Here is a 26,068-nt window from a genome sequence, read left to right on the forward strand (position 1 = left end):
AGTGCCTGCAAGCTAAACTAACAGCTCCACAACAGTGGTAGCGAGGCCTGTTGAGGAGGAGGAGAATGATGCTGGTGCTACAGCTCCAAAACAGCAGCAGCTATCCTTTAGGTTGGTTAAAGCTGTCACTCTGGTGGTAACACAAAAGTGACAAGTTACTTTTCTCAGTAAGCAAGTAATGTAATGTATTACCTTGTAGTAATCTGGTAATGTACAAAGTAATTTTAAGGAATGCTACTTCAGATAAATTTTATTTCAGTTATACAGTGCTGAATCACAACAATAGGTAATTCTAACCCTGCCCACTATAAAAAAAACCTTCATCTGTTCAGGGTGGCATATAAATGTATCTCTGGACAAGATCTGAACATCATCAGTCCTGGACAGGGTTTTTGAGGAGTTATTGTGTGGAAGAGCACATTGAGCCATTTCATCCACTGATGGATGGTACACACACACACAGAGATACAGTATACAGCTCTACATACAGTGTTCAACAAGGTGCTTTATTTAGGACTGATATAGCAAAAAGAATAAAACACCTGAATAACAAACATTTTCACAAAGGTTACTCAGACAGGAAGAAATATCATTTTAATTAGGTAAGGTTTTCAGTGGTGGACTAATAGACATGTGGAGCTCTAGTGAGTATTCCCAGCAGCTGAACAGTGTATGTGGGATTAGATTGGAACAGATGTTTGTGTTCATGGTAATAAAGAAACATGTCACCCTGTGCAACTGTGGGACTCACTTGGAAAACAATGGAGCTCTATGGCACACAGGAGTAAGATAAAGGCTTTGGTACATACACAATACTTGTTCATTCATTGCTGGTTTTGCTGTGTGGCATTTGCTGACAAAAAACAAACCCCCAAAAAACAAAACTTAATATTAGCGGACTCATCAACTAAATTTGACTCTTTGGAGAAATATTTGTCACACAGGCCCTAACCAGGTTGTAATAGCCTTGACAAAAAACTTAATAATAGAGCTTTGGAGTTGTTTGAAGGCATGATTTTCTTGTGATTGAACTATGCTGAGCAGTTTCCCTCTAATGCAAGTTTTTGTGGTAAGTTAGGTTAAATAGGACAAATGACTGTACTGGACACAGAATTTTAAAACTAATTTCATTTTAAAATCTGACTGCTAGATTGACATATGTTTATTTGTCCAAGAATCATACTGGTACTTTGGTATGATGACCCTATTCTATTGTAACAGACACCCTCCCTGCGGCGATTTTCAGGGGTGTTTAGGACATGTAGTCGAGAAGTAGGGTCTCAGATTTCCATTCCACTGCTTTTTAAAACGATAGATCAAGGTGTTGTCATTGGCGTCAGAGAAAGTCAGACACCCTCTCTCCCAGTCCAGTTGAATTCTGACTCTGCGTGGCCTTCGTCTCAGTCTGAGGGGGGTGTTGTGGTCAGGAGAGGCCCGGTACTCCCCAGAGGAGAGGGAAACAGTCCACGGGCCACCATTAGGCTCTGTGTCTGAGTCTAAGGCAGGACTTGGGTTTAGATCAGAGTTGGACCAGTCCTTTCTGTGGATTGTCTCACTGGCTACACCAAGAGACCAGTGACTGTTGTCTCCCACCTCCACCTCCCAGCTGTGCCTCCCTGAGCTGAAGACCTCTGAGCCCAAGATGCTCTGTGGGCTCACAAACCTCTCGGGATTGTTGGGAAGAGGCTGCTCCTCACACACATACACACTGGACAGGTCAGGAGACACACCTAAACACACTGAGCCTGTGTTGGGGTCTGTGGTCACTGGAACTGAAAAACACAAGGACAACAGTGAGGGATAAAGAAACACAACACAAATGACACACTCACTGTACACATACAGTATATACACTGGAATATGTGTGACACACAATACACCCTCACCCAGGGTTTTCTACGTAACCCCGCAAATTGTACATCAACACTCCAGAAAAGCATCAGTTTTATCATGTTCACACTGCCTGTTTATCAGATCCGTTACCTAAAGCCCATAGGTGCCAATCAACATTCATAACAAACACTAAAGGCTATCTACACATGATAAGCAGTATGATATGTGCTCACTGCAACATGGGGTGTAGAGCACAGTGCAGAGGCAAAGTGTAACACAGGTTTATGCCACCATGTGTAGCAGGTAACAGGGAATTAAAAAAACTAAATCAGTGAGACAAGCAACATACATAGCAAATGATACACTGCAGTTTAACATTAAAGAGGACCCTGGCAAATATCCCACATGGGAGAAAAGGGCAGGACCCAATGATCAAGAAGGGGTTTCAGTACATGAAACCTTATTCATGCTTTGCTTTTATCACAGGTCACTATCCCGGACACCTTACACTGAAACTATTTGAACTTTGAGTACACAGGCAATACTTAATCTGTCTCTGCAGTTCTGATTTTTAACCCATTTCCACTTTATTTTACATAACTCTATTTAATGCTAAATAACATCCTGTAAACATCACAAACCATTGTTAGTGGCTTGAACTGAAGATGACACATATACCTTTCAGTGTAAAATTCACATATTTTTCGTTTATCTTAGTGATGGTGCACAACAAAATCACCAGTGTTAAAATTCCAGTGTTAAGCCACTTTAGAGTTAAGTGTTAAGGCATTGGTGTTAGTTTTGATAGAAATAGATCTGTACTGGTGAAAAACCAAATAATGTGGGTGTTACATTGCAGAGTTTACGGTATTCAACACTCATGAGTGTTGTGTCGAACATCCGGGTTTTTGGACAGGTACGCTTTGAGAGGAATTTGAAGGCAGCCATTTTCTTTCACTCGCATCGAGTATGAGAACGAAAGATTGGTAAGTATCTCGTGACTAATGTTTGGGTCGAGAAATTTGTTCTTTTAAACCGCTTTCTCCTATCTCCCGGCTGTGTCCCGGGGTTTCTGCCTGCAACAGCGCGCGCCATCTTTTATCAATGATCAGAAATGACCTCATATCATTGTTTAAATTGAATTGCTGCCTTCAAATTGAACTCGTGATTATGACATGGGAAACCGTGTACACGGCTTGTGAACTTGGAGCTCCCAGACCGTTTCACGAGGGGGCCGTTCATATGAGGTCTTCTCATCAACAACATGTTTGTTAATTACCGTTAACTTGTACTAGCTTGCTTTTGACCAGACGAGAGAGAGAATATTTGCATACTCAACCGCTTCAGTTAGAAAAAGTATATTTTAGTGTAGTTTTCGTGTGGTTTTCGACAGTTGTTTAGACTGTTAAAAGACAAATATCTATCAATTATGTTAGCACCGAAGAGATAAGATCTGTCATCCCACTTTCTCTAAAGGCTCATATTGTAGATGGCAAAATGATCATCAAAGTGCAGTATCAAAACCGCAAGAAATACATCAAATTACAACATGCTGATTTTGAGGAATTCATTTATGAAGGTAACGGTATATGGCTGGTGTATGACTAACCAGTAATTCATACTGACTGGCAGTTATATTTGATGATTTAAACAATTTACTATGTTGTCTTTTAACCTCATCACTTAGTGAGAGAGAAGTTCTTCATCCCTGTGGACAAGATTACAGTGGAAGATGATTCTGGCACTGAGGTGGATGCAGCAGTGTTTGCAGACTTCTCGTCAAGGACAGTCACGACAATGGTAAATTTAAAAGGTTTTGGTTTTACATTGTATTAACAGCAGTGTTCAAAACAGATTTCTCCTCTAGACTCTCAACTGTTCACTCAGGAAGGATCTAAGCAGAGTTTTTAGCGTGGCTTATTCAAAATCCAAATTCACAACATTTCTGGAAATGAGGTTAATTGTGAAACATCAAGACCTCCCAAGCGAATGAGAGATGATGAAGAGACATTTCAGGCAGATGGTCAGTATTCCTGCAGCACACATGGTTGAGACAGAAGAGTAAGTTTATTGTATCAGGGTTAGGTAGTTGCCAGGTACTTAACCCCCCTAAAGTGGTGGTAATGTGGTAATCATTTCAGCCCGTAAAGCGTATTTTTTATTTGCAGGAGAATTCCTCCTGCAAAAATTTATTTTTACATTAAGAAATTATTGAGTATATTATTTGACAGTGTATATTAGTGACAAATTAATTCTTCGATTATTAATAAACTTTTTTCTTTAATTTTAACATTTCAGTTCCTTAACTAGGTGTGTAGCTCTGCCATTTCACGTCGCCACTCTCTTAGGGGGGATGGTATCACACAAAAATAGCATCAATACATTCTCTAATGTTATTGACAGTGATAAGGGGGTGTCTGTTTCAGAATCATCAAAAAACGGTTCCAGTGCCTGAATTTAATTTCTCCTATACACATTGTTGCTGTTGCTGGTTCCAACTATAGCTGATTATGAACAAATGTAATTATGTCTGTCCTTGGTTAGGAACATTTTTACGACTGGCAAAGTGGCTCTGGATTTCTGGCATGGCGGCTCAAGACAATTCAGAGGAAGACAAAACTCCAGGGAACCAAAAACACAGATGGCAAGAGGAAGTGGTCCAAGACAGGACAGAGAGCTGCCTCAGATTGGTGGTCAGTTGGATGAGGAGCGTTGTAAAGAGGTCATATCCTTAATGAACCACACCAGTGAAATTATCCTGCAGAAGATGAAGGAAACCTTTGAGTAGAGACAGTGCCTCATTCACAATCCTGATGAGTTGCACAACATATTCTCAGTGTTTCCAAGGCTGCTAGACACGAAAGGGCTGGTGAGTATTGATATCATATTGACATCATAGTCATGACCTTAGCATGTGATTGTCAGAAATTTGACCAAACATGTTCTTTCATGTCTCTGTTGCTGCAGATGCATCAAGATTTCAGAGGGGACATTGCCAGCCATACCTTTTTGCTTCTGGAACTGGCAAGCAGGCCATCAGTACTTACTACGTTGTGATGGACAAGAGGCTCATTCCCTGCCAGGGCACAACATCATTAGCAGCCTTTGATGAACTCTTTAAAGTACACTTCGTTTTCAGTGTAAGTTACGATGATGATGATTCCTCCAGACAACGGTCTATAGTATCAATGTTGATTCCACTAAAGAGAGTCTAAAGGTGAAGGAATTGAGAGACAAGTTTATGAAAAGGAGCTAAGAGACAAATTCTTGAACAGTGTATATATGCAACATATGTAAGTCATTGTGCAATGCACTTGGTGCAATTATTCCAGCACTTTTGCATAGGTTATATTTTGGCAAAAAGTTTTTTTAAATTTTTCTTAATCTACAGCGTCTTAGTCTACAGCGCACATCAAACAAAGGCTAATTTGAGCCATGTTCACAGGTAGAAACTAGGAGCCAAGTTCTTAAACGACGTATCTTTATATTTGTAGATCCTTGCATGATGCACCTAGTGCATTAATTCAGCACCTTAAGTTTTTTCATGGGTTATACCCTGACAAAAAAATTATTATTTGTGCTCAAGAAGGCTGTTCATTGCAGTTTAAAAGTTATGCAGATTTTAGAAAGCACTTAAATGGTTGTCATAGTACTGTTAACATGGGCGCAAGCAAGAATGTTAATATGCAAACACCACATCAGTCAGATTTAGGTGAGCAGAGCTCACAAGAAGATGCTTCAGACATGGAATTAGATGTGATAAATCAACCCTCAACATTTGAGATGTCAAAAGACCAGGCAAAAAATATATGTGCTTTGATCATAGCAAAGTTACAGGGTAGTGGTGTTGCCAACACTGTTGTGTTATCTGTTGTTGAAAGCATGGAAGAGTATGTCAATGAAATTCATGCAAATCTTAAAGAACAAGTATTAAGTGCAGTGCCTGCTGATAATCCCAGTAGAGGTGCAGTAGAAGAAGTCATCGAGAGGACTTTCAATCCGTTTAAACTCTAAATTGACAAAATATTTTAGTGAGAAATGGGGTGTTGTTGAACCACTAGAAATTAACTGAGGTATGATTCAAAGAGAAACAAAGTATCTGGAATTTATGAACAGGTACCAGTAAATGACACTTTCATTTACATACCCTTGTTAAAAACTTTAGAGTTAATTTTCAAGAATGAAGAAGTGTGTTTCCAAATTAATAAATCTGCTGCTCTTGGTAGCTTTTACCAGGATTTCTGTGATTGAAAATATTGTAGAATCACCCATTGAAAATCAGTAAAATTCATGCATGCATTACAAATTCAAGTTTATTATGATGACTTTGAAACATCAAATCCACTAGGGTCGAAACAAGGCATCCATAAGCTTGGATGGTTATATTTCACACTCTGCAATTTACCACCACATCTAAACTCATCCCTGATGAACATCACATCAAATTAACTAATGAGGACCATTACAGATATCTTGTTCAGAATCCAAGGGAAAATTCTTCTTTGGGGTCAAACGAAATAGTATACTCAATTCCTTGTTATAGTTCAATGTATCAGATAACTTTGTGTTTGATATAATGCACGATATCTTAGAAGGTGTAGCACAGTATGAGATTAGGTTATTGTTTGATTATTTGAATCAGAACTTTATCTCTAATGAAAACATATTCCAACGTGTATATGCATTCAACTACGGCTTCATGGATAGAAAAAATCAGCCAACACACATAAACATGTTTTGCACTAGCAGTGGTATTGGGCTTAATGCCAGTCAAATATTATGTCTTATTCGGAACCTCCCACTAATATTAGGAGATGTTGTCCCTGAAGGTGACACACATTGGCATTTGTTGTTAATACTGTTGCATATTGGGAACATAGTATTTTCTCCAGAGGGAATGACTGTATTTTTAAAACATCTTATCGAAGAGCACCACAGATTATTTACAGTTTTGTATCCTCAAAATAATTTGATCCCAGAACATCACTTTATGATCTATTATCCTGAATGTATACGCCAAATTGGTCCTTTAGTACATGTTTGGACTATGAGGTATGAAGCAAAACACAAATTCTTTAAGTCCAGCCTTAAAAATTTAAAAAACATAACTAAGTCCCTTGCAAAGAAACCTCAAATAGCAGTTGCCTATCATTGGGAATCATTGTCTGTCGAAGGTATTGAGTCTGGGCCTGTCAAATCGAAAATATTGACTGGTAATGTGATTTCAGAGCATTTTCAGATTGATATGTCAAGTGAAATAAGTATCACAACTTGGGTTAAACATAATGGTATGGAATATCACACGGGTCTGGTTGTTTTGTTAATGAGATGCCAGTGTTCAATAAGATTGCTTGCATATTTCTGAGAAATGAAGATTACTTTTTGGTCTCTGAAATGGAAACTACATTTGTTGAGCATTTCCATGCTTTTAATGTTATTGAGAATATGCATAATGTTTCAGTTGTCAGACCTCATGACTTGAGATACTTCAAGCCCTTTGATATCCAGATGTCTTCTGGTACAGACTCATTTTTCTATGTTGTGCCAGACAGCTGCATTGTATAGGGTAAGCAGCATGTACGAGCTACCTCATGTTTTGGGCAGTATTGTATAGGGTTATTGCACAAGGTTTTGAGTGTCCTGCATCTTGTCCAATTGAATGTGAAGCCCTTGTTTAAAGGAAAAATAAATATTTTTCCCATTGAAGTTTTTTTGGAAGCCATTATTGCATTGTTGGTGGTTGGAGTATTAGACTAACACTAATGGATTTTACATTTTTAACTCTAATAGTGTTAATCCCAGAGGACAATGTACTCTAACAGTAGTATAGTAAACCCTGGTTAAGTGTACAATTTCCACCATTAAATGTTACCTGATAACTAGTGTCATCCATTGTGGTGTTAATATTTTACACTGTAAGAGTTTGTTAGTTGACACTATCACAGTTTTATTAATGCTAACTCATCTATTACAGTGTCAATATTTTTATACTATAAGAATTTGTTTGGTAACACTGTCATAGTGTTAATAATGTTAACACTTTCAAAAAGTGTTAAATTAACACTTAACCAGTGGTTCCCATATAAACCCTGTTAATTTTAACTCTGAGGGTGTTAGAAGTTGCGTTTTCAAATTTGCAGTGTGGTAAATTGGTAAAGTGGTAAATGGACTGCATTATATAGCGCTTTCTAGTATTATCAACCACTAAAAGCGCTTCACACTACATGACAAATTCATACAGCACTTATTCTATTCACACAAAGTGCTTTCTGGCACATTCATACACATTCACACACCAGTGACACATTTGGGGCAAATTAGGGTTCAGTATCTTGCCCAAGGATACTTGGCAAGACTGGAGGATTCGAGGATCGAACCACCGACCTTCCGATTGATGAGCGACTGCTCTACCTCCTTCTCAATGAAAGTAAAGGACAATGAATACACATTTTTTAAAAACTGAGCTGGAATACATTTGTTATACAGTGAATCTACTAAAATAAATTAAGAAATTTTGAAACTCTAGGTTTTACATTTGCTGATTTTTCATGTTTCTTGTCCACAATTGTGCCAAATTTCAGGCTGATTTGCAAAAATACCAAGGTTTTACAGAAAAAGAAATTATGTTTTTTAACATATACAGTTTTATAAGAAACTGGAGAAGTTACATACATGTCTATACAAACAACAATATCAAGTAGTATAATCCATTTGTGACATGTTACTTTGTTTTGAATGACTTTCAGATTTTTAACACTTTTACGTCATCTGCTTGGAATGGCTGAAATTCAGTTCTCCAGCCCTCTGGACTGTGTAAAATCACAGATCATCTGATTAAATAGCATGATCAGCAGAGTGACATTAGTCAAATCAAGTAAGCCTTTATTGTCATTTGCCATATACAGAGTATACAGTTAAATGGAATAATGTTTCATACAGTCCAAATTAGCAGCAAACACACATTCAAAATATTCAGTGTATCCATTTTACATACTACAAAGGGCAAACAATGTGCAAGCATGGTGCAATCATACTACATACTCATTGTACAAACATGTACCATGCACATTCATGGAAACAGAGAGGAGAAGACAGCTGACCAGTCGCTCAAACCACTTCCATCTTAATGGGAGTCAGTGCTACCAGGCAGTAGTCAGTTAGACAATTCACCATAGGCTTCTTGGGCACTGGGTTGATGGTGATCTTTCTGAAGCCCACAGGGACCACAGCCTGGCTCAGGGAGATGTTACACATGTTTGTGAAGACATCTGCCAGCTGGTTGGCGGAGTCTCTGAGCACTCTCCCTGGTATGCTGTCTGGACCTGCAGTGTTATGTGGGTCAACTCTGGATAAGTGTGGACTTGTATGCCTGTGTGTTGTCCTGAGCTCTAAACCACACATAGAAGTCATTCAGCATGTCAGGGAGAAGAGCATCACTGCTGTTGGCCTGCTGTGGTGTAACCTTGTTGTCTGGAAGGGCCTACATGCCCTGCCAAATGCATCTGGGGTCCTTAGTATCGCAGAAGTGGTTGTGAATCTTATGCACAGACTTGCTTGTCGCTTTCATGATGGCCGTGGAAAGCTTAGCCCTGGCTGATCTGAGAAGCTCTGCATCACCTAAGCGGAAGGCAGCGTTCCTTGCCTTAAGCAGGGCATGTATCTCTGATGTCATTCGTGGCTTCTGATTGGCACAGTCTCAGTGGCTACAGTCTTTACTACAATGACATCCTCAATGCACTCCTCTATGTACCCAATCACAGAGTCTGTACTCTTCCAGGCAGGTGTGCTGGTCATAAGTGGCTCCTTCCCTGAACATGATCCTGTTTGTGCTCTCAAAGCAGTCCTGCAGGGCTGCTGTGGCTCCTGTGACCAAACTCTGATGGTCCTCTGTGTTGGCTTGGAGCATTTGAGCAGTGGCCTGTATGCTGCCAGGAGCAGGGCACAGAGGTGATCTGAAGTTTGCAGATGACACAGGACTGTATTGAGTCTGCATATCAGTGGGTGCTCTGGTGCAGTCTGAACAACCTGGAGCTAGACACGCTCAAGACAGTGGAGATGATAGTGGACCCCAGGAGACACCCCTCTGCAATGCTTCCCCTCACAATATCCAGCAGCCCTGTATCAACTGTGGAAACCTCCAAGTTTGTGGGAACTTGCATTTCCCAAAACCTGAGGTGGGAGGCTAACATCAACTCCATCCTTAAGAAGGGCCAGCAGAGGTTGTACTTTCTGAGCAACTGAGGAAGTGTGGCCTGCCACAAGAGCTGCTGATCCAGTTCTCCACTGCAGTCACTGAATCTGTCCTGTGCACAGGACATGTGTGGTAAATCCTCCTCATGGTGAAGATCTCAGATGGAGCTGGTCACGGTGATGAAGCGGGACCTGCCTGAAGTTACTGGAGATGCCGATCATCTTCTCCTCCAGTAGAGGACTGTTAACCTGAGACAGTTAATTAAATCGAATAAAAAAGCATATTTCAGATCCTTCAAACCTACTATCAGCGAGCGGCGAAACAGCTGTAACTACAATATACATACATGTTACAGCAGCAGGCTCATTAGCTTGGCTATTACAAATTATATGTCCATGTCCAAAGAGCTTCACCTTCAGATATTTGCACTTGTGTTTATTTTTACAATATAATATACAGTTTGCAATTTAATAATGTTTTAAAATAAATAAATAAATAATATTTAATTTATTTATCCTGATTTTTAACTGTGGAGAACAGTGAAACAATAGAAGTTTCAATAATAATAACACAGGAAATTAATTAGCACTGCACATATGAATATGCCTTTTAATATAAAAAGGTTAAAAATTATTTGTAAAATCGTAGTAATAACTTGACCGGCCTGTATACAGAATCACTCTCATATAAAAAAAAATGCTGCTCAACATGAATTAACCACGATATTGACAATTTCATTATTTAATAATATCTTACTTTATGGATCATTATCTTCACTGTTGGTTGCTGTTGTCATATGCACAAAAACACCCATGGTTTAAAGTCAGGCTAATCCCGTTGAAGTTTTATTATACACCCATGAAGTCCACTAGCATAGCACTCAAGAATGAGCCGCGCCAGGGCTGGGATGTGGTTTGCTTGTTCTTGTAACCTCGTAGGCATGATGGGAGTAGCACTACTGCGCATATTCAGTGGGCCCCATAACGCGGAAGTAAACTAAAGTGTATGCGGTAGGCGAGCAACTCTGATAGAAGGGCTCCAGGCCAAGCCAAATGTATCTTTGTTTTATATGGAATGCAAATCTTTTAAGGACTCTATATGTAAAATTAGTAAGAATAAGAAAGCTTTCAAGACATCCAAACTTTTGGAAAGTATTATACCTCATATGAATAGGTAATTATTATTATTATTATTATTTTCTTCTTCTTCTCCCTTTGCTTTTTGTGTGATATTTATTATATACTCCTTGTGTCTCCCTGTATGTTTGGATGATGTCATGTTTGTTTGTTAGTGTCTTTATTATGATAATAAAAAATAAAAAAAACTCTGATAGGAAGGTCGCGCGCAAGATGGCGCCACTGTAAGACGTTTTGTCTTGTGCTGTTGAAGCTTTTTCTCGTTCAAAGCTTGAATTTGCTTGCCTTAACGGAAAATATGTTTTTCGTCACTTTTTCTGTTGGACTCCCTCCGTAACTAGCTAACGAAGTTAGCATTCTGCTTGCTAGTCTGACACTCCATCCATCCGGAGACCAACTCCAACCGCCAAACTACCAAACAACTGGTTCTGCTGATATGTCGACTACAGGAGAGGGTATGGAAATGACAATGGATGTGTCGGCGGAGAGTTTAAAACGGTGCCATTCATATGCCAAACATCAACTTGCGGATATTGATGACTCTCCAAGCGCGAGCCCACAGAAAAAATCACCCCGCTGTGAGCCGGAGCCCTCCAACGCTGTCCTGCTGGCGGCTATTAACAAGCTCATTGAGACGCAGCTCAGTTTCAGGGAGAAGCTGGAATCCATAGAGAAGTCCATTGAGAATAATGTCAAGAGTATTCAGACACTGTTCTCCTCAGTTCACGCAGCAGAGAAGAATGTAGGAGAGCTGGCATCCAGAGTGGATCCCCCTGGAGCTCCAGATTAAAACCCTGACCGCTGAAAATAAGAAGCTGATGGACAGAGTGAACGACATGGATACGTACTCCACGCTGGAACTTAAAGATCTCCGGGATCCCCGAACCTGAAGGCGAAAACGTGAAAATGACGGTGATTGATATCTTTTCTCGAGTCTCACCAGGGCTCGCCAACTCTCTTCAAAAAACGGTGGATATCGCCCACAGACTGGGACCACGACCGAAGAAGGAAAATCAGCATCCACCACGCCGCATTATAGTTCGCTTCTCACACCGGGCACACCGTGACCAAGTCTGGGCGGACGCTAAAACCTCTCAGGTCCTCAAGGAGAAGAACGTGAAGATTTCGGAGGACTTAACTCAGCAGGTGAGGGGATGCAAGAGCGAAGCTGTGGCCGCTGGTAGAGGAGGCGAGGAGGCAGAACAAGAGGGCAGGCTTCAGCGGCCCTTTTGCTATCATTGCTGGTAAGAAGATATCTGCCGAGGACTTGACATGAAGTATTGTCCTGAGTAGGTAGACTCATCCAATTGTGGAAAATTTGATTTTGATGTAGCCTTTGGCAGCTGAGAAGATAGCTCCTGTCCTGAACTTGTTGGGATACTTGGTTACATGGGTCAGTTTCTAATAGGCTCACTCAATGTAAAGTTTTTGGTTTGTGAATTCAAGTTTTGAACATTTCTCAACTTTTTGCATTCCGTAACTACTACTACTACTACTGTTCAAGTAGTTTTGTTATTCTGTGTTTTGTGTACACATGTTTGATATTCATTTGTCATGTTTTTCTCTAAATGTACGGGGAGTACGAGATTTAACTAAAAGAAAAGCTTTATTTTTATTTTGTGGTCATCAAAATAAGGATGTCTATTTTTTTCAGGAAACTCATTCCACTTCAAAAGATGAAGCATTTTGGCGCAATCAGTGGGGAAGGAAAGTTATTTTTTCTCATGGTACTAATTTCTCAGGAGGTGTTTTAGTTTTACTCCATCCTAAATTTAATGGTGAGATCATATATACAGAGGTTTCAGATGGATTCTGCTAGTAACTCAATGTGGAGATAATATATTTATTTTGGTAAATGTTTATGGCTTTAATGCTAGGAATTCTAACATCACACTCCTTAACTTTTTGTCTGACAAAATTCTCCAAGAAATGAACAAATTTCCCTCAGCATCTGTGATTGTTGGCGGTGACTTTAATGAGGCTCCAAACTTATGTACCGATAGATACCCTGCAAGAGGTAATCAAGATAATTTTAACCCTGTTATATCTGATTTCTGTGGTAGACTCTCATTATTAGACGCTATGACAACTTTACACCCTCTGGAAACAAACCTCTTTACCTGGTTTAAAGCAGACCTATCACAAAAGTCTCGTATAGACTTGTGGCTTATCTCTGATAATTTGGCTCCCTGGGTCCGAACATGTAATATTACTGCTGCTCCCTTAACTGATCATGCTGGAATAGATATTTCTTTATCAAATTTAATTTCTGCTCACCGCAACAAACCGGGATACTGGAAGTTAAACTCTTCCTTTCTACAACAATCAGCTTATTGTTTGGGTATTAAACAAATTATCGCTAAATTCAACTCAATGTCTGAAATTACACCTACGCTAAAATGGGAGCTACTCAAATTTGAATGTCAAAGTTTTTCAATACGTTTTGGAAAGCAGCAATTAAGAGATCAAAATAAGGCTTATGCTAATAATTTAAAAGAGTTGAATGATTTATTAAATATACCTGTTCCAAGTAATGAAGATAAAGTGCGTTTGCACTCATTTTAAAAAATTAAAAAATTAGACCTTTTTTTCCAGACAAAAGCAAAGGGAGCATTCATAAGGTCTCGGGCCAGATGGTTGGAACATGGAGAAAAAAACTCATCCTTCTTTTAATTTGGAGAAAAAACGTGGTGAGGCAAGAAAAATATCTGCCTTATATATCGATAACAGTCTCTCTGAAAATGATAAAGAAATCTCTTCTTTTATCTCTAACTTTTATCAGAAGTTATACTCTTCCTCATTTGACCCTCAGGCTTGTCGTGTCTTTTTTGATAAAGTATCCCCATTTATTCCTAAAATTTCCAGGGAGAATTATGAGCTTTGTGAAAGTCCAATTACGCTAGAAGAATTGAAGAAGACTATTACAAAAATGCCAGCTAATAAAAGTCCTGGTCCAGATGGATTGCCTTATGAATTTTATATATTTTTTTGGGATGATTTTAAACATTTGTTGTTGGAAGTGTTTGTGGATTGTGCCAGAAATAAGGAACTGACTGTTTCTATGAAGCAAGGTTTAATATCACTAATCCCTAAACCTGGTAAAGATCTTCTTTATCTGGATAATTGGCGTCCTATAACGTTGCTAAATTCAGACTACAAAATACTTGCAGCACTGTACGCTAATAGATTAAAATTTTGTTTAGAGGAAATTATTTCTGTAACACAGTCAGGTTTTATGAAAGGTCGGTACATTGCTAATAATATTCGGCTTGTCCTAGACATTTTAGATTATAGAGATCTGTTTGATCAAAAGTCACTGATTTTGTTTTTGGACTTTTACAAAGCTTTTGATACTCTGGAACACTCGTTTATTTTTGAGGCTTTGCAACATTTTGGGTTCAAAGAAAACTTCAGGAACATCATAAGTACACTCTATACCAATATTAATAGCTGTGTATTCCTGGCACATGGTACTTCTCCTCGTTTTCATTTAAACCGTGGGATAAGACAAGGGTGTCCAATTTCACCTTTCTTATTTTTGGTAGCTGCTGAACTTCTTGATCTGTTCATTCTTAACTGTGTGAATATAGAGGGTATTAAGATAGGTGACAATGTTCTAACCATTATTCAGCTGGCTGATGACACCTGTCTGTTTCTCCAAAATGAACTTCAAGTCCCTGTTGTTTTAGAGGCTTTAAATATGTTTTCAGGTGCCTCGGGCCTCGCTGTTAATAAGAGTAAATGTGAAATAATGGCTGTACATGATTCTGACATTCTCTCAATAGATGATATAAAGGTGAAAAAAGAGGTAAAATACTTGGGTATCACAATAAGCAAATCTACTGGTGAGAGGATCTCTCAAAACTTTCTGCCAAAAATTGAAAAGTCTAAATCTATCTTTAACTGCTGGTTACAGAGAGACCTTACTATTATAGGTTGAATTTTACTTTCTAAGGCAGAAGGTTTATCTAGATTAGTGTACCCAGCTTTATCTTTATATGTAGATCGCAAAACCTATGCAGCTATTGATTCACTCTTATTTAAATTTATTTGGAAACACAAAAATGAGAATATAAAGAGGAAGACAATTATCAGACAATATTCAGAGGGTGGTCTTAATGTCTTAGACTTCCAAACTATCAACAGTATATTCAAAATCAACTGGATAAAACATTGTCTAGCACATACTAATGCGCCATGGTTTTTTATTCCCAATTTTTTGTTTAATAAATGTGGTGGTTTAAAGTTTTTGCTGTCATGTAACTTTACCTCAAGTAAATTGCCTGTTAAGCTTGCCAACTTCCATAAACAAGCCCTGGACACATGGAAAATTGCTTTCAAACATAACTTTTCTCCTCACACATCGTATCTTATGGAATAATCAACATATTGTTTACAAGAATAAGATCTTATTTTTTAAAGATTGGTACGGTCAGGGGGTTATGTTTGTTTTTGATCTTCTGAATGATAACGGGGACCTAGCTACATATGAAGAACTCTCCCAACAAAAAGGATTAGACTTATCTCGCTCTTTGCACTCCAGAGTACTCAAAAGTATACCTACTAGTTTGTTGTCTCTTATTAGAGCGTCTGTTCTGTACACACCTCTCTCAGGAATGGTTCCTGCTCTGTGGCTGGGTGGAAAGGTTCTTGAGGAACGTTCATGTAACAATGCTCATATTAGATCAGTTTTTACTTCTGTTCATAGTCAGTATCCAAACTCATTTCATCGTTGGAGAGTGATGTTTCCTGAAATCAGTCAAATCACAATATCTGGACTGAATTTAATAGATTTTTTGTCTCCAATAAAGTTAAAGAAATACATATTAAAATCTTACATAGATATTATCCCTGTCATGAATTCATTAACAGATTTAAACCTGATGTGTCCTCTTTGTGTTCCTTCTGCAAAAAAGAGGTTGAGTCTTTATCTCATTTGTTTTATCGATGTCCCTATTCTACTAACTTCTGGACTCAATTATCTTTATTGGTTTGGGAATCTCATAAAGTTTTGATTACTATTACTGAAAATATGGTCTTATTCTTAAATGTTGAATGTAACAATGAGGAAGTTAAAAATGTAATCAAACTGCTGTGTCTCTTGGGTAAATTTCACATCCATAAAGCTAGATTTCTCCAGGCCAAGCCAAATGTATCTTTGTTTTATATGGAATGCAAATCTTTTAATGACTCTATATGTAAAATTAGTAAGAATAAGAAAGCTTTCAAGACATCCAAACTTTTGGAAAGTATTATACCTCATATCAATAGGTAATTTTTTTTTTCTTCTTCTCCCTTTCCTTTTTGTGTGATATTTATTATGTACTCCTTGTGTCTCCCTGTATGTTTGGATGATGTCATGTTTGTTTGTTAGTGTCTTTATTATGATAATAAAGTTTGTTTAAGAAAAAAAAAAAAAAACTCTGATAGGACTGAGTGGCTGCCATTTTCAATTCAGTATCCAGCTTTAGTAATGCATCCATGGTATGCACCGTGAGCTTACTGGACATACTCAACTGCCCCACAATGCACTGCATCTCTTCAGACTGCGGGCTTCGAGGCAGACGCTCCTGGCACTAGCCAGCAACAACACAACTATAAATGTGAGTATCTAAACTATTAGGGCTTGTATGTGGTTAAATACTATCCAAATGACGGGATGCTGTATCAGTATGAATACACTACATATTTATATGGCCAGTGGAGAAAAGTTAAGATAAATACTGATTGTAATATTGAAATACTTATCAGATGACCTATGTGTGTCGTCTTTTAGGAGCTGAAGACACCTAGAACTGGGGTGAGCACTGATGGAGGAGAGGCCACTGTTGCAAACTGGAAGTGGTTTGATGCCATGGATGAGGTGATGGCGCAGAGACCATTGATCACCCCACCAAACCTCATCTCCTCATCCATGGCATCAACCTCTGCAGCAGTGGTCTCTCCTCATCAGCCGGAAGGTAGCCAGCCAGGACAGAGGAAGCAGCAGTCAGTAGTGTTGTCTGATGGGTGCAATGTGGAAATATTTCGCCCGGTACAATTGAATCTTTAGAAGTGATTTAAAGGTGGCTCAAATGTTACAGACCCTGTCTTCTAGTCAAACCAATACAATCATCAGTAGCACAATTGTAAGATAATCATGTAAAAATGCATCTTTTGAGTTATACTTAGGCTATTTTAACAAAACTTATTTTGGCAGGATAGTTGATTTAAAGGGGTTTGTGAAAATGAAGGACACAGTCAGTACAATCTGAAACAGGTTTATTACAAACAAGCAAGTTCTGCAAAACAGAGGAAACATGAGGGCCAAACTGACAATAGATGATATGTGAAAGTGAAATGAGAATAGGCAAATTTGTAAGACGTAAATATGAACCAACTTTACTACAACTATGTATACTTGAGCATCAGGGTTGGATAACTTTAAAACTGAAATATGGAAAATAAAACCGCTCCCTGGGGTAAAGGTAATACAAGGAAGAAGATGACACCTTAACAACAATTATGTTCCTACAGTACAGGGATCCGGTCATTTAGATCTGGAGCTGACACTGCAGCTGCAAGCTTTTTCTGAGGGTGTTCCAACAGCATTCTGGACAGGCTCATGGAAAGCGGTAAACAGACAAATGGGCTTAACCAAACAGGGATACCTTCCATCAAGAGTGAGGCACGTGAGGACCCTGGCATCGTGCACAGAGCCAGGGAAGTCCACGTTGACATCCAGAAAGTTACCCTTTTGCTCCCAGAAGGCTTGAAACTGGATGAAGTTTAACGGTTCATGGTTTAAGTAGTCCCCTGCTATGTTGCTGAAGCTGGGGAACCAGACAGTTGCTGGATCCCAGCCCCAATTTCCTCTTGCACCAACCTGTAAAAGGATATTTATTATCTTTTAAATTAGATATTTTATGACTATTTGTTTATTTATTCATTTATATATTACTATAGACTATTTGTTATAATTTATTTGTCTATTAAATGTTTTGCAATCACTATTTATTGTGGTTATTAGTTACTTATTGTATATGCATACGTTTTGATGATCAAACATACAGTATGCACCAGTTTCTAACTTCATGAAATAAAGCCCTTTTCACTTTGAAATTTGAGAAATTTGTTCGATGCTTAAAGATGAAATGATAACTTTCAAGATTAATTTATAAGAAATATCTATAAGAAATTAAGACAACAGCAACAATGATGATAATATCTGCAATATATTATCTATAAGAGATTGTAATCCAAGAGAGTAATTATTGCTTTCTTCCATCTCTACTGTTCACATCACATTATTATACTGGAAGCTGGGAAGTCCTAATACTTACTTAACAGGGAAATCCGAAAAGCAAGTACATCTGAATCATGAACCACAGGTGTTGAGCTGACTGTTGTCTCTGCGCTGTAAAACGGTGACTGTTTACAGACAAGAGTGGACGTGAAGCGCTGCTCTGGATCCAGGATGTTAAGGTACAGTACACCCGGCTAGTTTATATTTTCACCTGACAAAATATTCAAACTTAATAAAATATCATATTAACAGCTGTACAAGCAAAAATGAAAGAGCTTTTAACCTGTTTTAAAATCTCCGCCAGTTGTTATTCGTGCGAAATGCATTCTGGGATACTGGTAATATACTTCAGTGGTCAGCCTACTTAACCATTCATTTAATAGGCAGCATGCAGTATATACTGCAGTATGTAGTAGGCAGTACGTTAGTAGGCAGTTTCAAACACAGCCACTAGTGTATATATATATTTTTAAATCTAGTTTCTACATCATTACACAGTGATCCCTACACACTGATTCACTGGTCTCCAATCTGCAAGTTGCTCTTTAAGCATGCTTTTTAAAAAGTTAGAAGATAGGTATAATTATTGTAATATTTTTGATATTATCAGACATTGTCCCGCAGAATGTGAAAAGTGCATAACTAAGAAAAATATGTCTTTTTTCTTTGAAATGTTATTCCTTAGATTGAGGCAGCACAGAGACCCATGGCTCCACAGACTGCAGATGACAGTGACTGTTGTTAATTGAATATACCTGTCAGACTTTCACTTTATTTTTTGAATTTGGTTACAGTTTCACAGTCAATAATATTATATATATATTACCATTAATATTTTTGTTGAACCTGTGACAGACAGTGATTAATTTTCATCCCAGAGGTATTTTGATTCCTGAGTCCTTTTGGGTCTGTAAACCTAAATGAACTAAAACCATCAACAAACAAACAGTGCATGGCTAGCTCCACAAGAAAATATTTTGGGCTTTAGGCAGCCTAATCATGCAGTGAGTGAAGAGACAACAGGAAGCTAGTTGAGTTCAAGGTTCAATTGAGATCTGTATCCTTTCTTTCTTACAGACACATGAACCATATGTTAATAGCTGGTAGAGCTGAAAGACTTAGTGCAGACTTAAATGCAGTAGACCTGAAAAAAACCCTATACTATATTTATGTATGTTTATTTTAGTTTTTTTGGAAGTCAAAAAATCTGAGCTATCCAGAATATTATTTGCTGTTGTATATGTACACAGAATGAAACCTTGCTCACAGTACTGGATGATCCTCAGCATCTTTTCCCAGACGCGGTGCTGCACACAGCTCTGGTGTTTGGCCACATCAAGCAGAGCTTGTGCTTCATCCTCAGCCTCCTCTTCTCTGCACTGAGCTCTAGAACAAACAATACGGACTGTGCAGCTACCACACACAACAGTTGCAGATCTGTCTGGTATTTGATCAGTCTATAGTAAGGTAATTCTTTGATTGTCAGTGAATACATTCTATGATAAAAAACAAATTACAAAAGAAGTTGGCCTGCTTTTTTAGGTTAAATAGCTAGATGCCATTTTAATTTTTACTAAAAATAATTAAATATTTACTAGTACACCGGCAGGTTGATATAATAAACCTGTAGTTATGTTTAGTATTTTGTGTACATTATGTGTCCAACAAATGTTTTTATTCTGAAATAAATTCTTAAAGAACACATTAGCCTTCATATTAGCTGAAAGAGCTTACCTATCAGATGTCTTCTTATAATTCTGTGGGGACAGAAGAGATTCAGATTCAGTCTTTAAACCTGCATAATTTATGTCACAAGCGATGATGAAAAACCCATTCGGGTGTGCCGTTTGTTGATTATGACAATCACAACAGTGGTGAACTCCCTCAGCAGAGTATGGCTGGCCATTCATGATTTGAACTCAACCAGCAGAGAACAGTCTTTGGACACAACTACAGCATTTGTGCAACATTCCTCATGGATATAAACACACACTGCCACAAATCCCACAAGACACTGATGATTCCCTGTTTCAGTAGCCCATCTAGGTTGATGGATATGTGTGGAATGTTGCTTTGTAGCCATGTTTCAGTTCATTCAGGGGTGGCTGTGGCTCAAGAGGTAGAGTAGGTCGCCTACTAATTGGAGTGCCAGTGGTTCAGTCCCTGCCTCCTCCAGTCCACAGACCAAAGTGATGTAATGAAACCCAAATTGACCCTGATGTAGCATTGGTGTGTGAATGTGTGGTAGAGCACTGTGTATAAGTAGAACAAGTGCTGTATGAATATGTGTGTGAATGGGTTAACGTGACCTCCTTGTTAAAGCACTTTTAGTGGTCAATATGACTAGAAAAGTATTATGTAAGTGCAGTCCATTTAACATTCAGTAGTCCATTGCACTCACACAGCTAAAGTCACCAGGATCTTCTGGAGATTGGCAGAGGTTCACTGCCCTTTAGTAAAATGGCAAAAGGCCACATCTGCAAACCTTTTGATGTGCAATGGTGTGTGCTTAGATGGTGCACTGCATGTAATGTGGCTAGTTCTAGTACCTTACACTTTTGTTTGTAATGTAGACTGGGATGGCAAGTCAAAAGAAAAGTTTCGCACAATATCACTACCTGGTGATCTGGTCACAATTTCTACTTGGTCACAAGAAATATCTAATTGGGAATATTACTACAAATTCACTTTTTCACATTTTGGCCTTTTTAGTGGTACTGTCAAGTCAAACCATCATATGATACTTCCTTATGAAGACCATATGCAGATCTGAATCCAGTAAAACACCTTTTGGATGTGGTAGAACAAGAGAATGGCAGCATGAATGTGCAACTGAAATTATGTGATACAGTCATGTCAATATGGAGCAGAATCTCAGAGAAATTTTTCCAACACCTTGTGGGATCCATGCCACAAAGAAACAAAGAAATTAGGTTGTTTTGAGAGCAAAAGGAAGCACTGTACTCAGTATTAGTACAGTGTTCCTATTAAGATGGTTTGTGAGTGTAAATACATCCGGTCAGGTAGAGAGCCAGAAGCATCCTGGCTCCTGTACAGGAATTACCTTTAGAAAGTGGAAGTCATCAAAGTCCATGGCATCTTCTGTCTCTCTGATACTGTTGGTTAGCATTTCTATGTCATTGCTGATCCTATCAATCTTTTCCTTCATCTTCCGACTCTTATCCTCCTCTTCCTGTTTCAACTGTGATATCATTGCAGCTTCCTCATCTCGGAGATACTGGTGCATCTTTTCAAACTCATCCCTCAAGATCTGGGCTGTTTGTACAGATTGGCTCTGACAATGGGGTAATGAGACATCATGTTAGAAGATTTCTTCAGTATTGAAGTTGATATTTTAAAAGTTATACTGTAATTTCACTCACTTAGAAACTTTGAGTAATCTTTCTGTATAATAGTTATTTCTAAAAAATAAACAGTGTTACAATTGTTATTAAAGCTGCAAGCAACATTGAATGGCCCTCGCACCCCGTGCCTGCCGGGGAACCTGTAGCCGCGGGGACACAGCAGGTTGTATGACATAGTTACACAACTGTGTGACCACTGGAGACAGACTGGATGAGTCAAAAGTCACTTACTGTGACTCACAGTCTTCAAAGTAACCACCACCACCATTATGATCTTAATGATTGTCTGACCACATTTGAGGTGAATCAGTAAACCCACTTGCATATAACACATTATTTCCTGTTGCCAATAGGTGGTGCTATGACTATACCTGAATACAGGCATGTTGATGTGTTCAGCCCAGGCCTCTTGTGAAACCTGTGAAATCAGGGGTAGATTTGACAAAGTATGTTTGAGTTACAGCAACTTCCTGCGAGAAATTTGAGGTGCCTCCACGGACATGCCCATCGATGTCAGGTAAAGCTTTTGATAACTTTAAATCACATAGGTCTTAAGATTACAGTGACTGAGTTTGAGGTCAATACAATAAAATCTCTAGCAGGAGTTTGTTCAAATACAATGTGTGCAAATGTTGAAAAATTAGGGAAATTTCCATATTAAAATCAAAATGACCGACCTCCTGTAAGTTTTAGGTCATGATGTCAAGAGACTTGAGCATGTTTAGACTCTCAAACCCCCCCCCCACCCCCCACCCCCCACAATAATAATAATCAGAGCAATTCACTTCGTGCTCAGGCCCCAATAATTGAAAATTATTCACCAGCAGTAGTCTGACTGGAAAATTCAACTGAGTCATCACTCCAGTTTGTGCTATCAATACGTGTGCATTACAACCCTACTGCAAAGGGTCAGAAATACTGGTTGGTAAAACTACAAATTTCATATTACAAAATAAATAAATAAATCATTTAAAATGTTTGTCAGATCAAAAGTTACTTCAGTGTTGGAACACTGAGACAGGATATGACCTGTGTATGTGAGCACAATGTGTAAGCAGGAATATTGAACTAGTCCGACCTCTGGAAAATTCACAGGTTGCTTTACCTACCTGATCTGAAATTCTCACTTTTTAAAACACCATTGGAAAGTTGTCTTAACTTCACTAGGATTTCAGGAACTCCAAAGTTTACTGTCACAAATATTTTAATGTCCAAAGCAGATGGCTGGGCCCATTTGAACAGATTTTCTACTTTCATGTACAAACTCATAGAAAATATTTCTGTCATGTAGCTGTAGTTTCTGTATGATGAGTTTGCAGACACTTTGTTAGTATGAAGAACTGGTAATTCTCCTGTATGCTGTACCTTGATGTGGGCAGCAGTATCCTCCCAGGTTTGTCTGATGGAGGTTAACCTTTCTAGCTGCTCCTGGAGTCTTTGGATAGCACATTGCAGTTCTGTCTACAGAGAGAATATCATGCTTAATACATAATAATATGCTACAAAATGCAGGCCAGATTTACTAAGAAAATGGTGTTGCATAAATGTGCACTGCACTTTACATTGAATTTACAGCCACAGTAATGTATGTATCTAGCCAATATGTGGTCAGCTTGTGGACTGTGTCTGTAACAGCCCTCACCACACACTGTGGTGTAAATCCCACTACTGATTTGTGCCTAAGTCACTCATCAGTCACAAATATTCACTGATGGTCAAGTTCAAATTTGATGAAAGCAAACCTCCCTGTCTGCCATTCTTTTGTGTAATCAGATGTTGCGTTCATTAATAAGAGTATAATGGCTTTATTTTTGATTCTACAGTAATAAGTAATATACAAGTCAACGATATTCTTAATTTGGGTTTTGTCTCCCCACCACAGCTTTCCTCATGGAATCATGGAATTTTCTTCAAAACTGAAAAGTTGCATGACCAGCAGAATACAAAATGTACTTCTGTTAACATGTCCCCTCCTTTTATTTGAGTTATACTCCATTAAATGCATATGTAATTAGAAGAGAGGCATATCTTGCAAACACAGGCACAAATTACAACTCTGGCCCGCTTTGTGTATTTGATACAGTACATGTATTTGGGGCTTAAAGCACCACATCTGTGCCTGAAAAACAGTGGCAAAGGTTTTAGTATATCTGGCCTGTGAAACATCATATGCATAGAATATTTAGTGACATTTAGAGGTACTCTAAGCACCCTAAGCTTGAGCTGCACAAATCAACATTTTAACATTAACAGTGGATCAACTGACCATGCATATGTAATGTGAAAGATTCCTGCTATGAATCAACAGAAAATTAATCAATTCAGAAGAGCTTTCTAGCCTCTATGAGCCAATTGTTTTGGTTTTCCAACCCACAAACTCTGCCAGTCAGACTTATTTCCAGTAACAGCAGGCAGCTGTTTTCAGTGAAAAAGTGCACCACTGCATACTTCCTGTTCAACACAACAGCAGACAGACACCATTCACGACATATAAAAGGAGAGTGGGTATCGGACAGAGAACTGCATTAGTTGTTTTTTAATAGCTGATGATTCCCTGTAGATTTGTCAGTTCCTTAGATGATACATAGTATCATTTGATTCGTTGATGATATAAATAAATGCAGATTAATTTTTTTTCAGGAGAACACAAACATGACAGGAATGTTGATTTTGTACTGTGTCTGCTGAATGTTCTTTCAATCTGATTCTATTCTGTCACAAAGGTAAACATTAAATTAAAATTTAAAAAGATAGAGAATACAGTTTTAACCCAAAAATGATATGATAATACCTGGTGTTTAAAACTGAATAATGGCACTGCAGTTACAGTTTAAAATCAGCAAGGCCTCTCATCAAAATTATTTTACTTTTCACTACCTAAGGTATTTAGCACAGACTTCCATAAAGGTATGTGATGGACATACCTTTTTAGTCTCCAGTATGGCCTAAGCACCAAAAACCCTAGGTCCTAAATTTCCTGCAATGCTACTTGATAGCATCTTTATGATCTTTTAATCCTCACTGTGAGATTCACGCTCACATCTTTCACACCTGCAGTTTGTAACCAAGGCTTTAGGTTATTGATTTGTGTCAAAGCCTCAGCTGAGATAACCTATCAAAATCATCATGGTTATTTTCTCAGACTCGACAAAGCTCCCAAAGGAGACATTATGTGATAGTTTTAATACTCTGAGTAGTAGTTCTTATAGTAAACTGATCTAGATGTGTAAAATAGGTCTTTTTAATACTCATTGGGGCAACAGAGCCTAACTCTTGGGTCAGTGACGTTTGTGTCCTATCTCTCTGGACTGGTTCTTGTATCTGACCTTACAGTTGTGAACAGCCTCCTCTATGGAGCAGCACTTGTGTTCTTCATGCTCATCTGTCTGACACTGTTGGCAGAGCAGCTGTTCGTCCTGCAGACAGAACACAGTGAGCATGTCATTATGCTGCACACACAGCTCTTCTTTCTCCACTACCCTATATCCACTCCAAGCTTTCCCTCCACTCTCTGCTCCCGTCACGCTCTCCTCCTCAGCTCCAGGCCTGATCCCATGTCTCCTTGGCTGGCCATTGAACAAGGCATCGAGCAGAGTGTGGAGGACTGAATCCATCAGCTGTGATCCATAACAGACAGTACAGCCGGCCTGGCCCAGCTCTCCCTGACTTAGCTCAATGCATGTGGGACACAGTTTGTGGCCACAGGGCAATATCAGCACACCCAATGACTGGCAGCCTGGACACTCTGACTCTTCTTTAGGTTGGGTTGGATGATGATCCTCAATAGAATCAACATCTGGGGATTCCAAAACAGTGCCAGCGTCTCCAGTTTGATCACCAGGAGTGTTTGCATTTTTGTCTTGGATCAGCTCCTCTCCTTCCTCATGGTCACCCTGTGTGGCCTGCTCAGCCATGACAGTGCCTCAGATGACTGGTTAATTTTAGTACAGTGTAACTGCTATTTGACTGGACAACATTTTAGGTCCCTGCCTGTGTGTCCAAAAGTCTGAGCTTTGTAACAGGTTGAAAAATCACTTGAGCTCTCTGTGACCACAAACTCCTCCCCCTCAGCTGCTGCACACCCCCTCCCCTCTGAGAGCTGAAGTCACAAAATGACAAGATAAAAATACTTTAGAACTGAAAACAAGACGTTTAGTATCACCTAAATCCAAGTTTCCTATATTTCAGGGGTTAGCAGCAATTCTGTTGATTGGTCCAGCAGTGACCTCACAGTGACATATTACATCATCAAAAGGAT

At 38.8% G+C, this 26,068-nt stretch overlaps 1 protein-coding gene across 1 annotated transcript; it reads right to left on the bottom strand.

Annotated features, from left to right (window-relative positions):
• Positions 1–485: 485 nt before the first annotated feature.
• LOC108897922 (E3 ubiquitin-protein ligase TRIM35-like) lies at positions 486–25,826 on the bottom strand. Its single transcript, XM_051068350.1, is given in 7 exon segments — positions 486–1,245; positions 1,248–1,772; positions 19,713–19,831; positions 20,180–20,202; positions 21,510–21,740; positions 23,176–23,271; positions 25,137–25,826. Coding segments are annotated over 7 exon segments (1,623 nt in total). The 5' UTR covers positions 25,725–25,826; the 3' UTR covers positions 486–1,204.
• Positions 25,827–26,068: the final 242 nt, after the last annotated feature.

The sequence above is a fragment of the Lates calcarifer genome, unplaced genomic scaffold, assembly GCF_001640805.2.
Source record: "Lates calcarifer isolate ASB-BC8 unplaced genomic scaffold, TLL_Latcal_v3 _unitig_4278_quiver_804, whole genome shotgun sequence".
Taxonomy (NCBI): domain Eukaryota; kingdom Metazoa; phylum Chordata; class Actinopteri; family Centropomidae; genus Lates; species Lates calcarifer.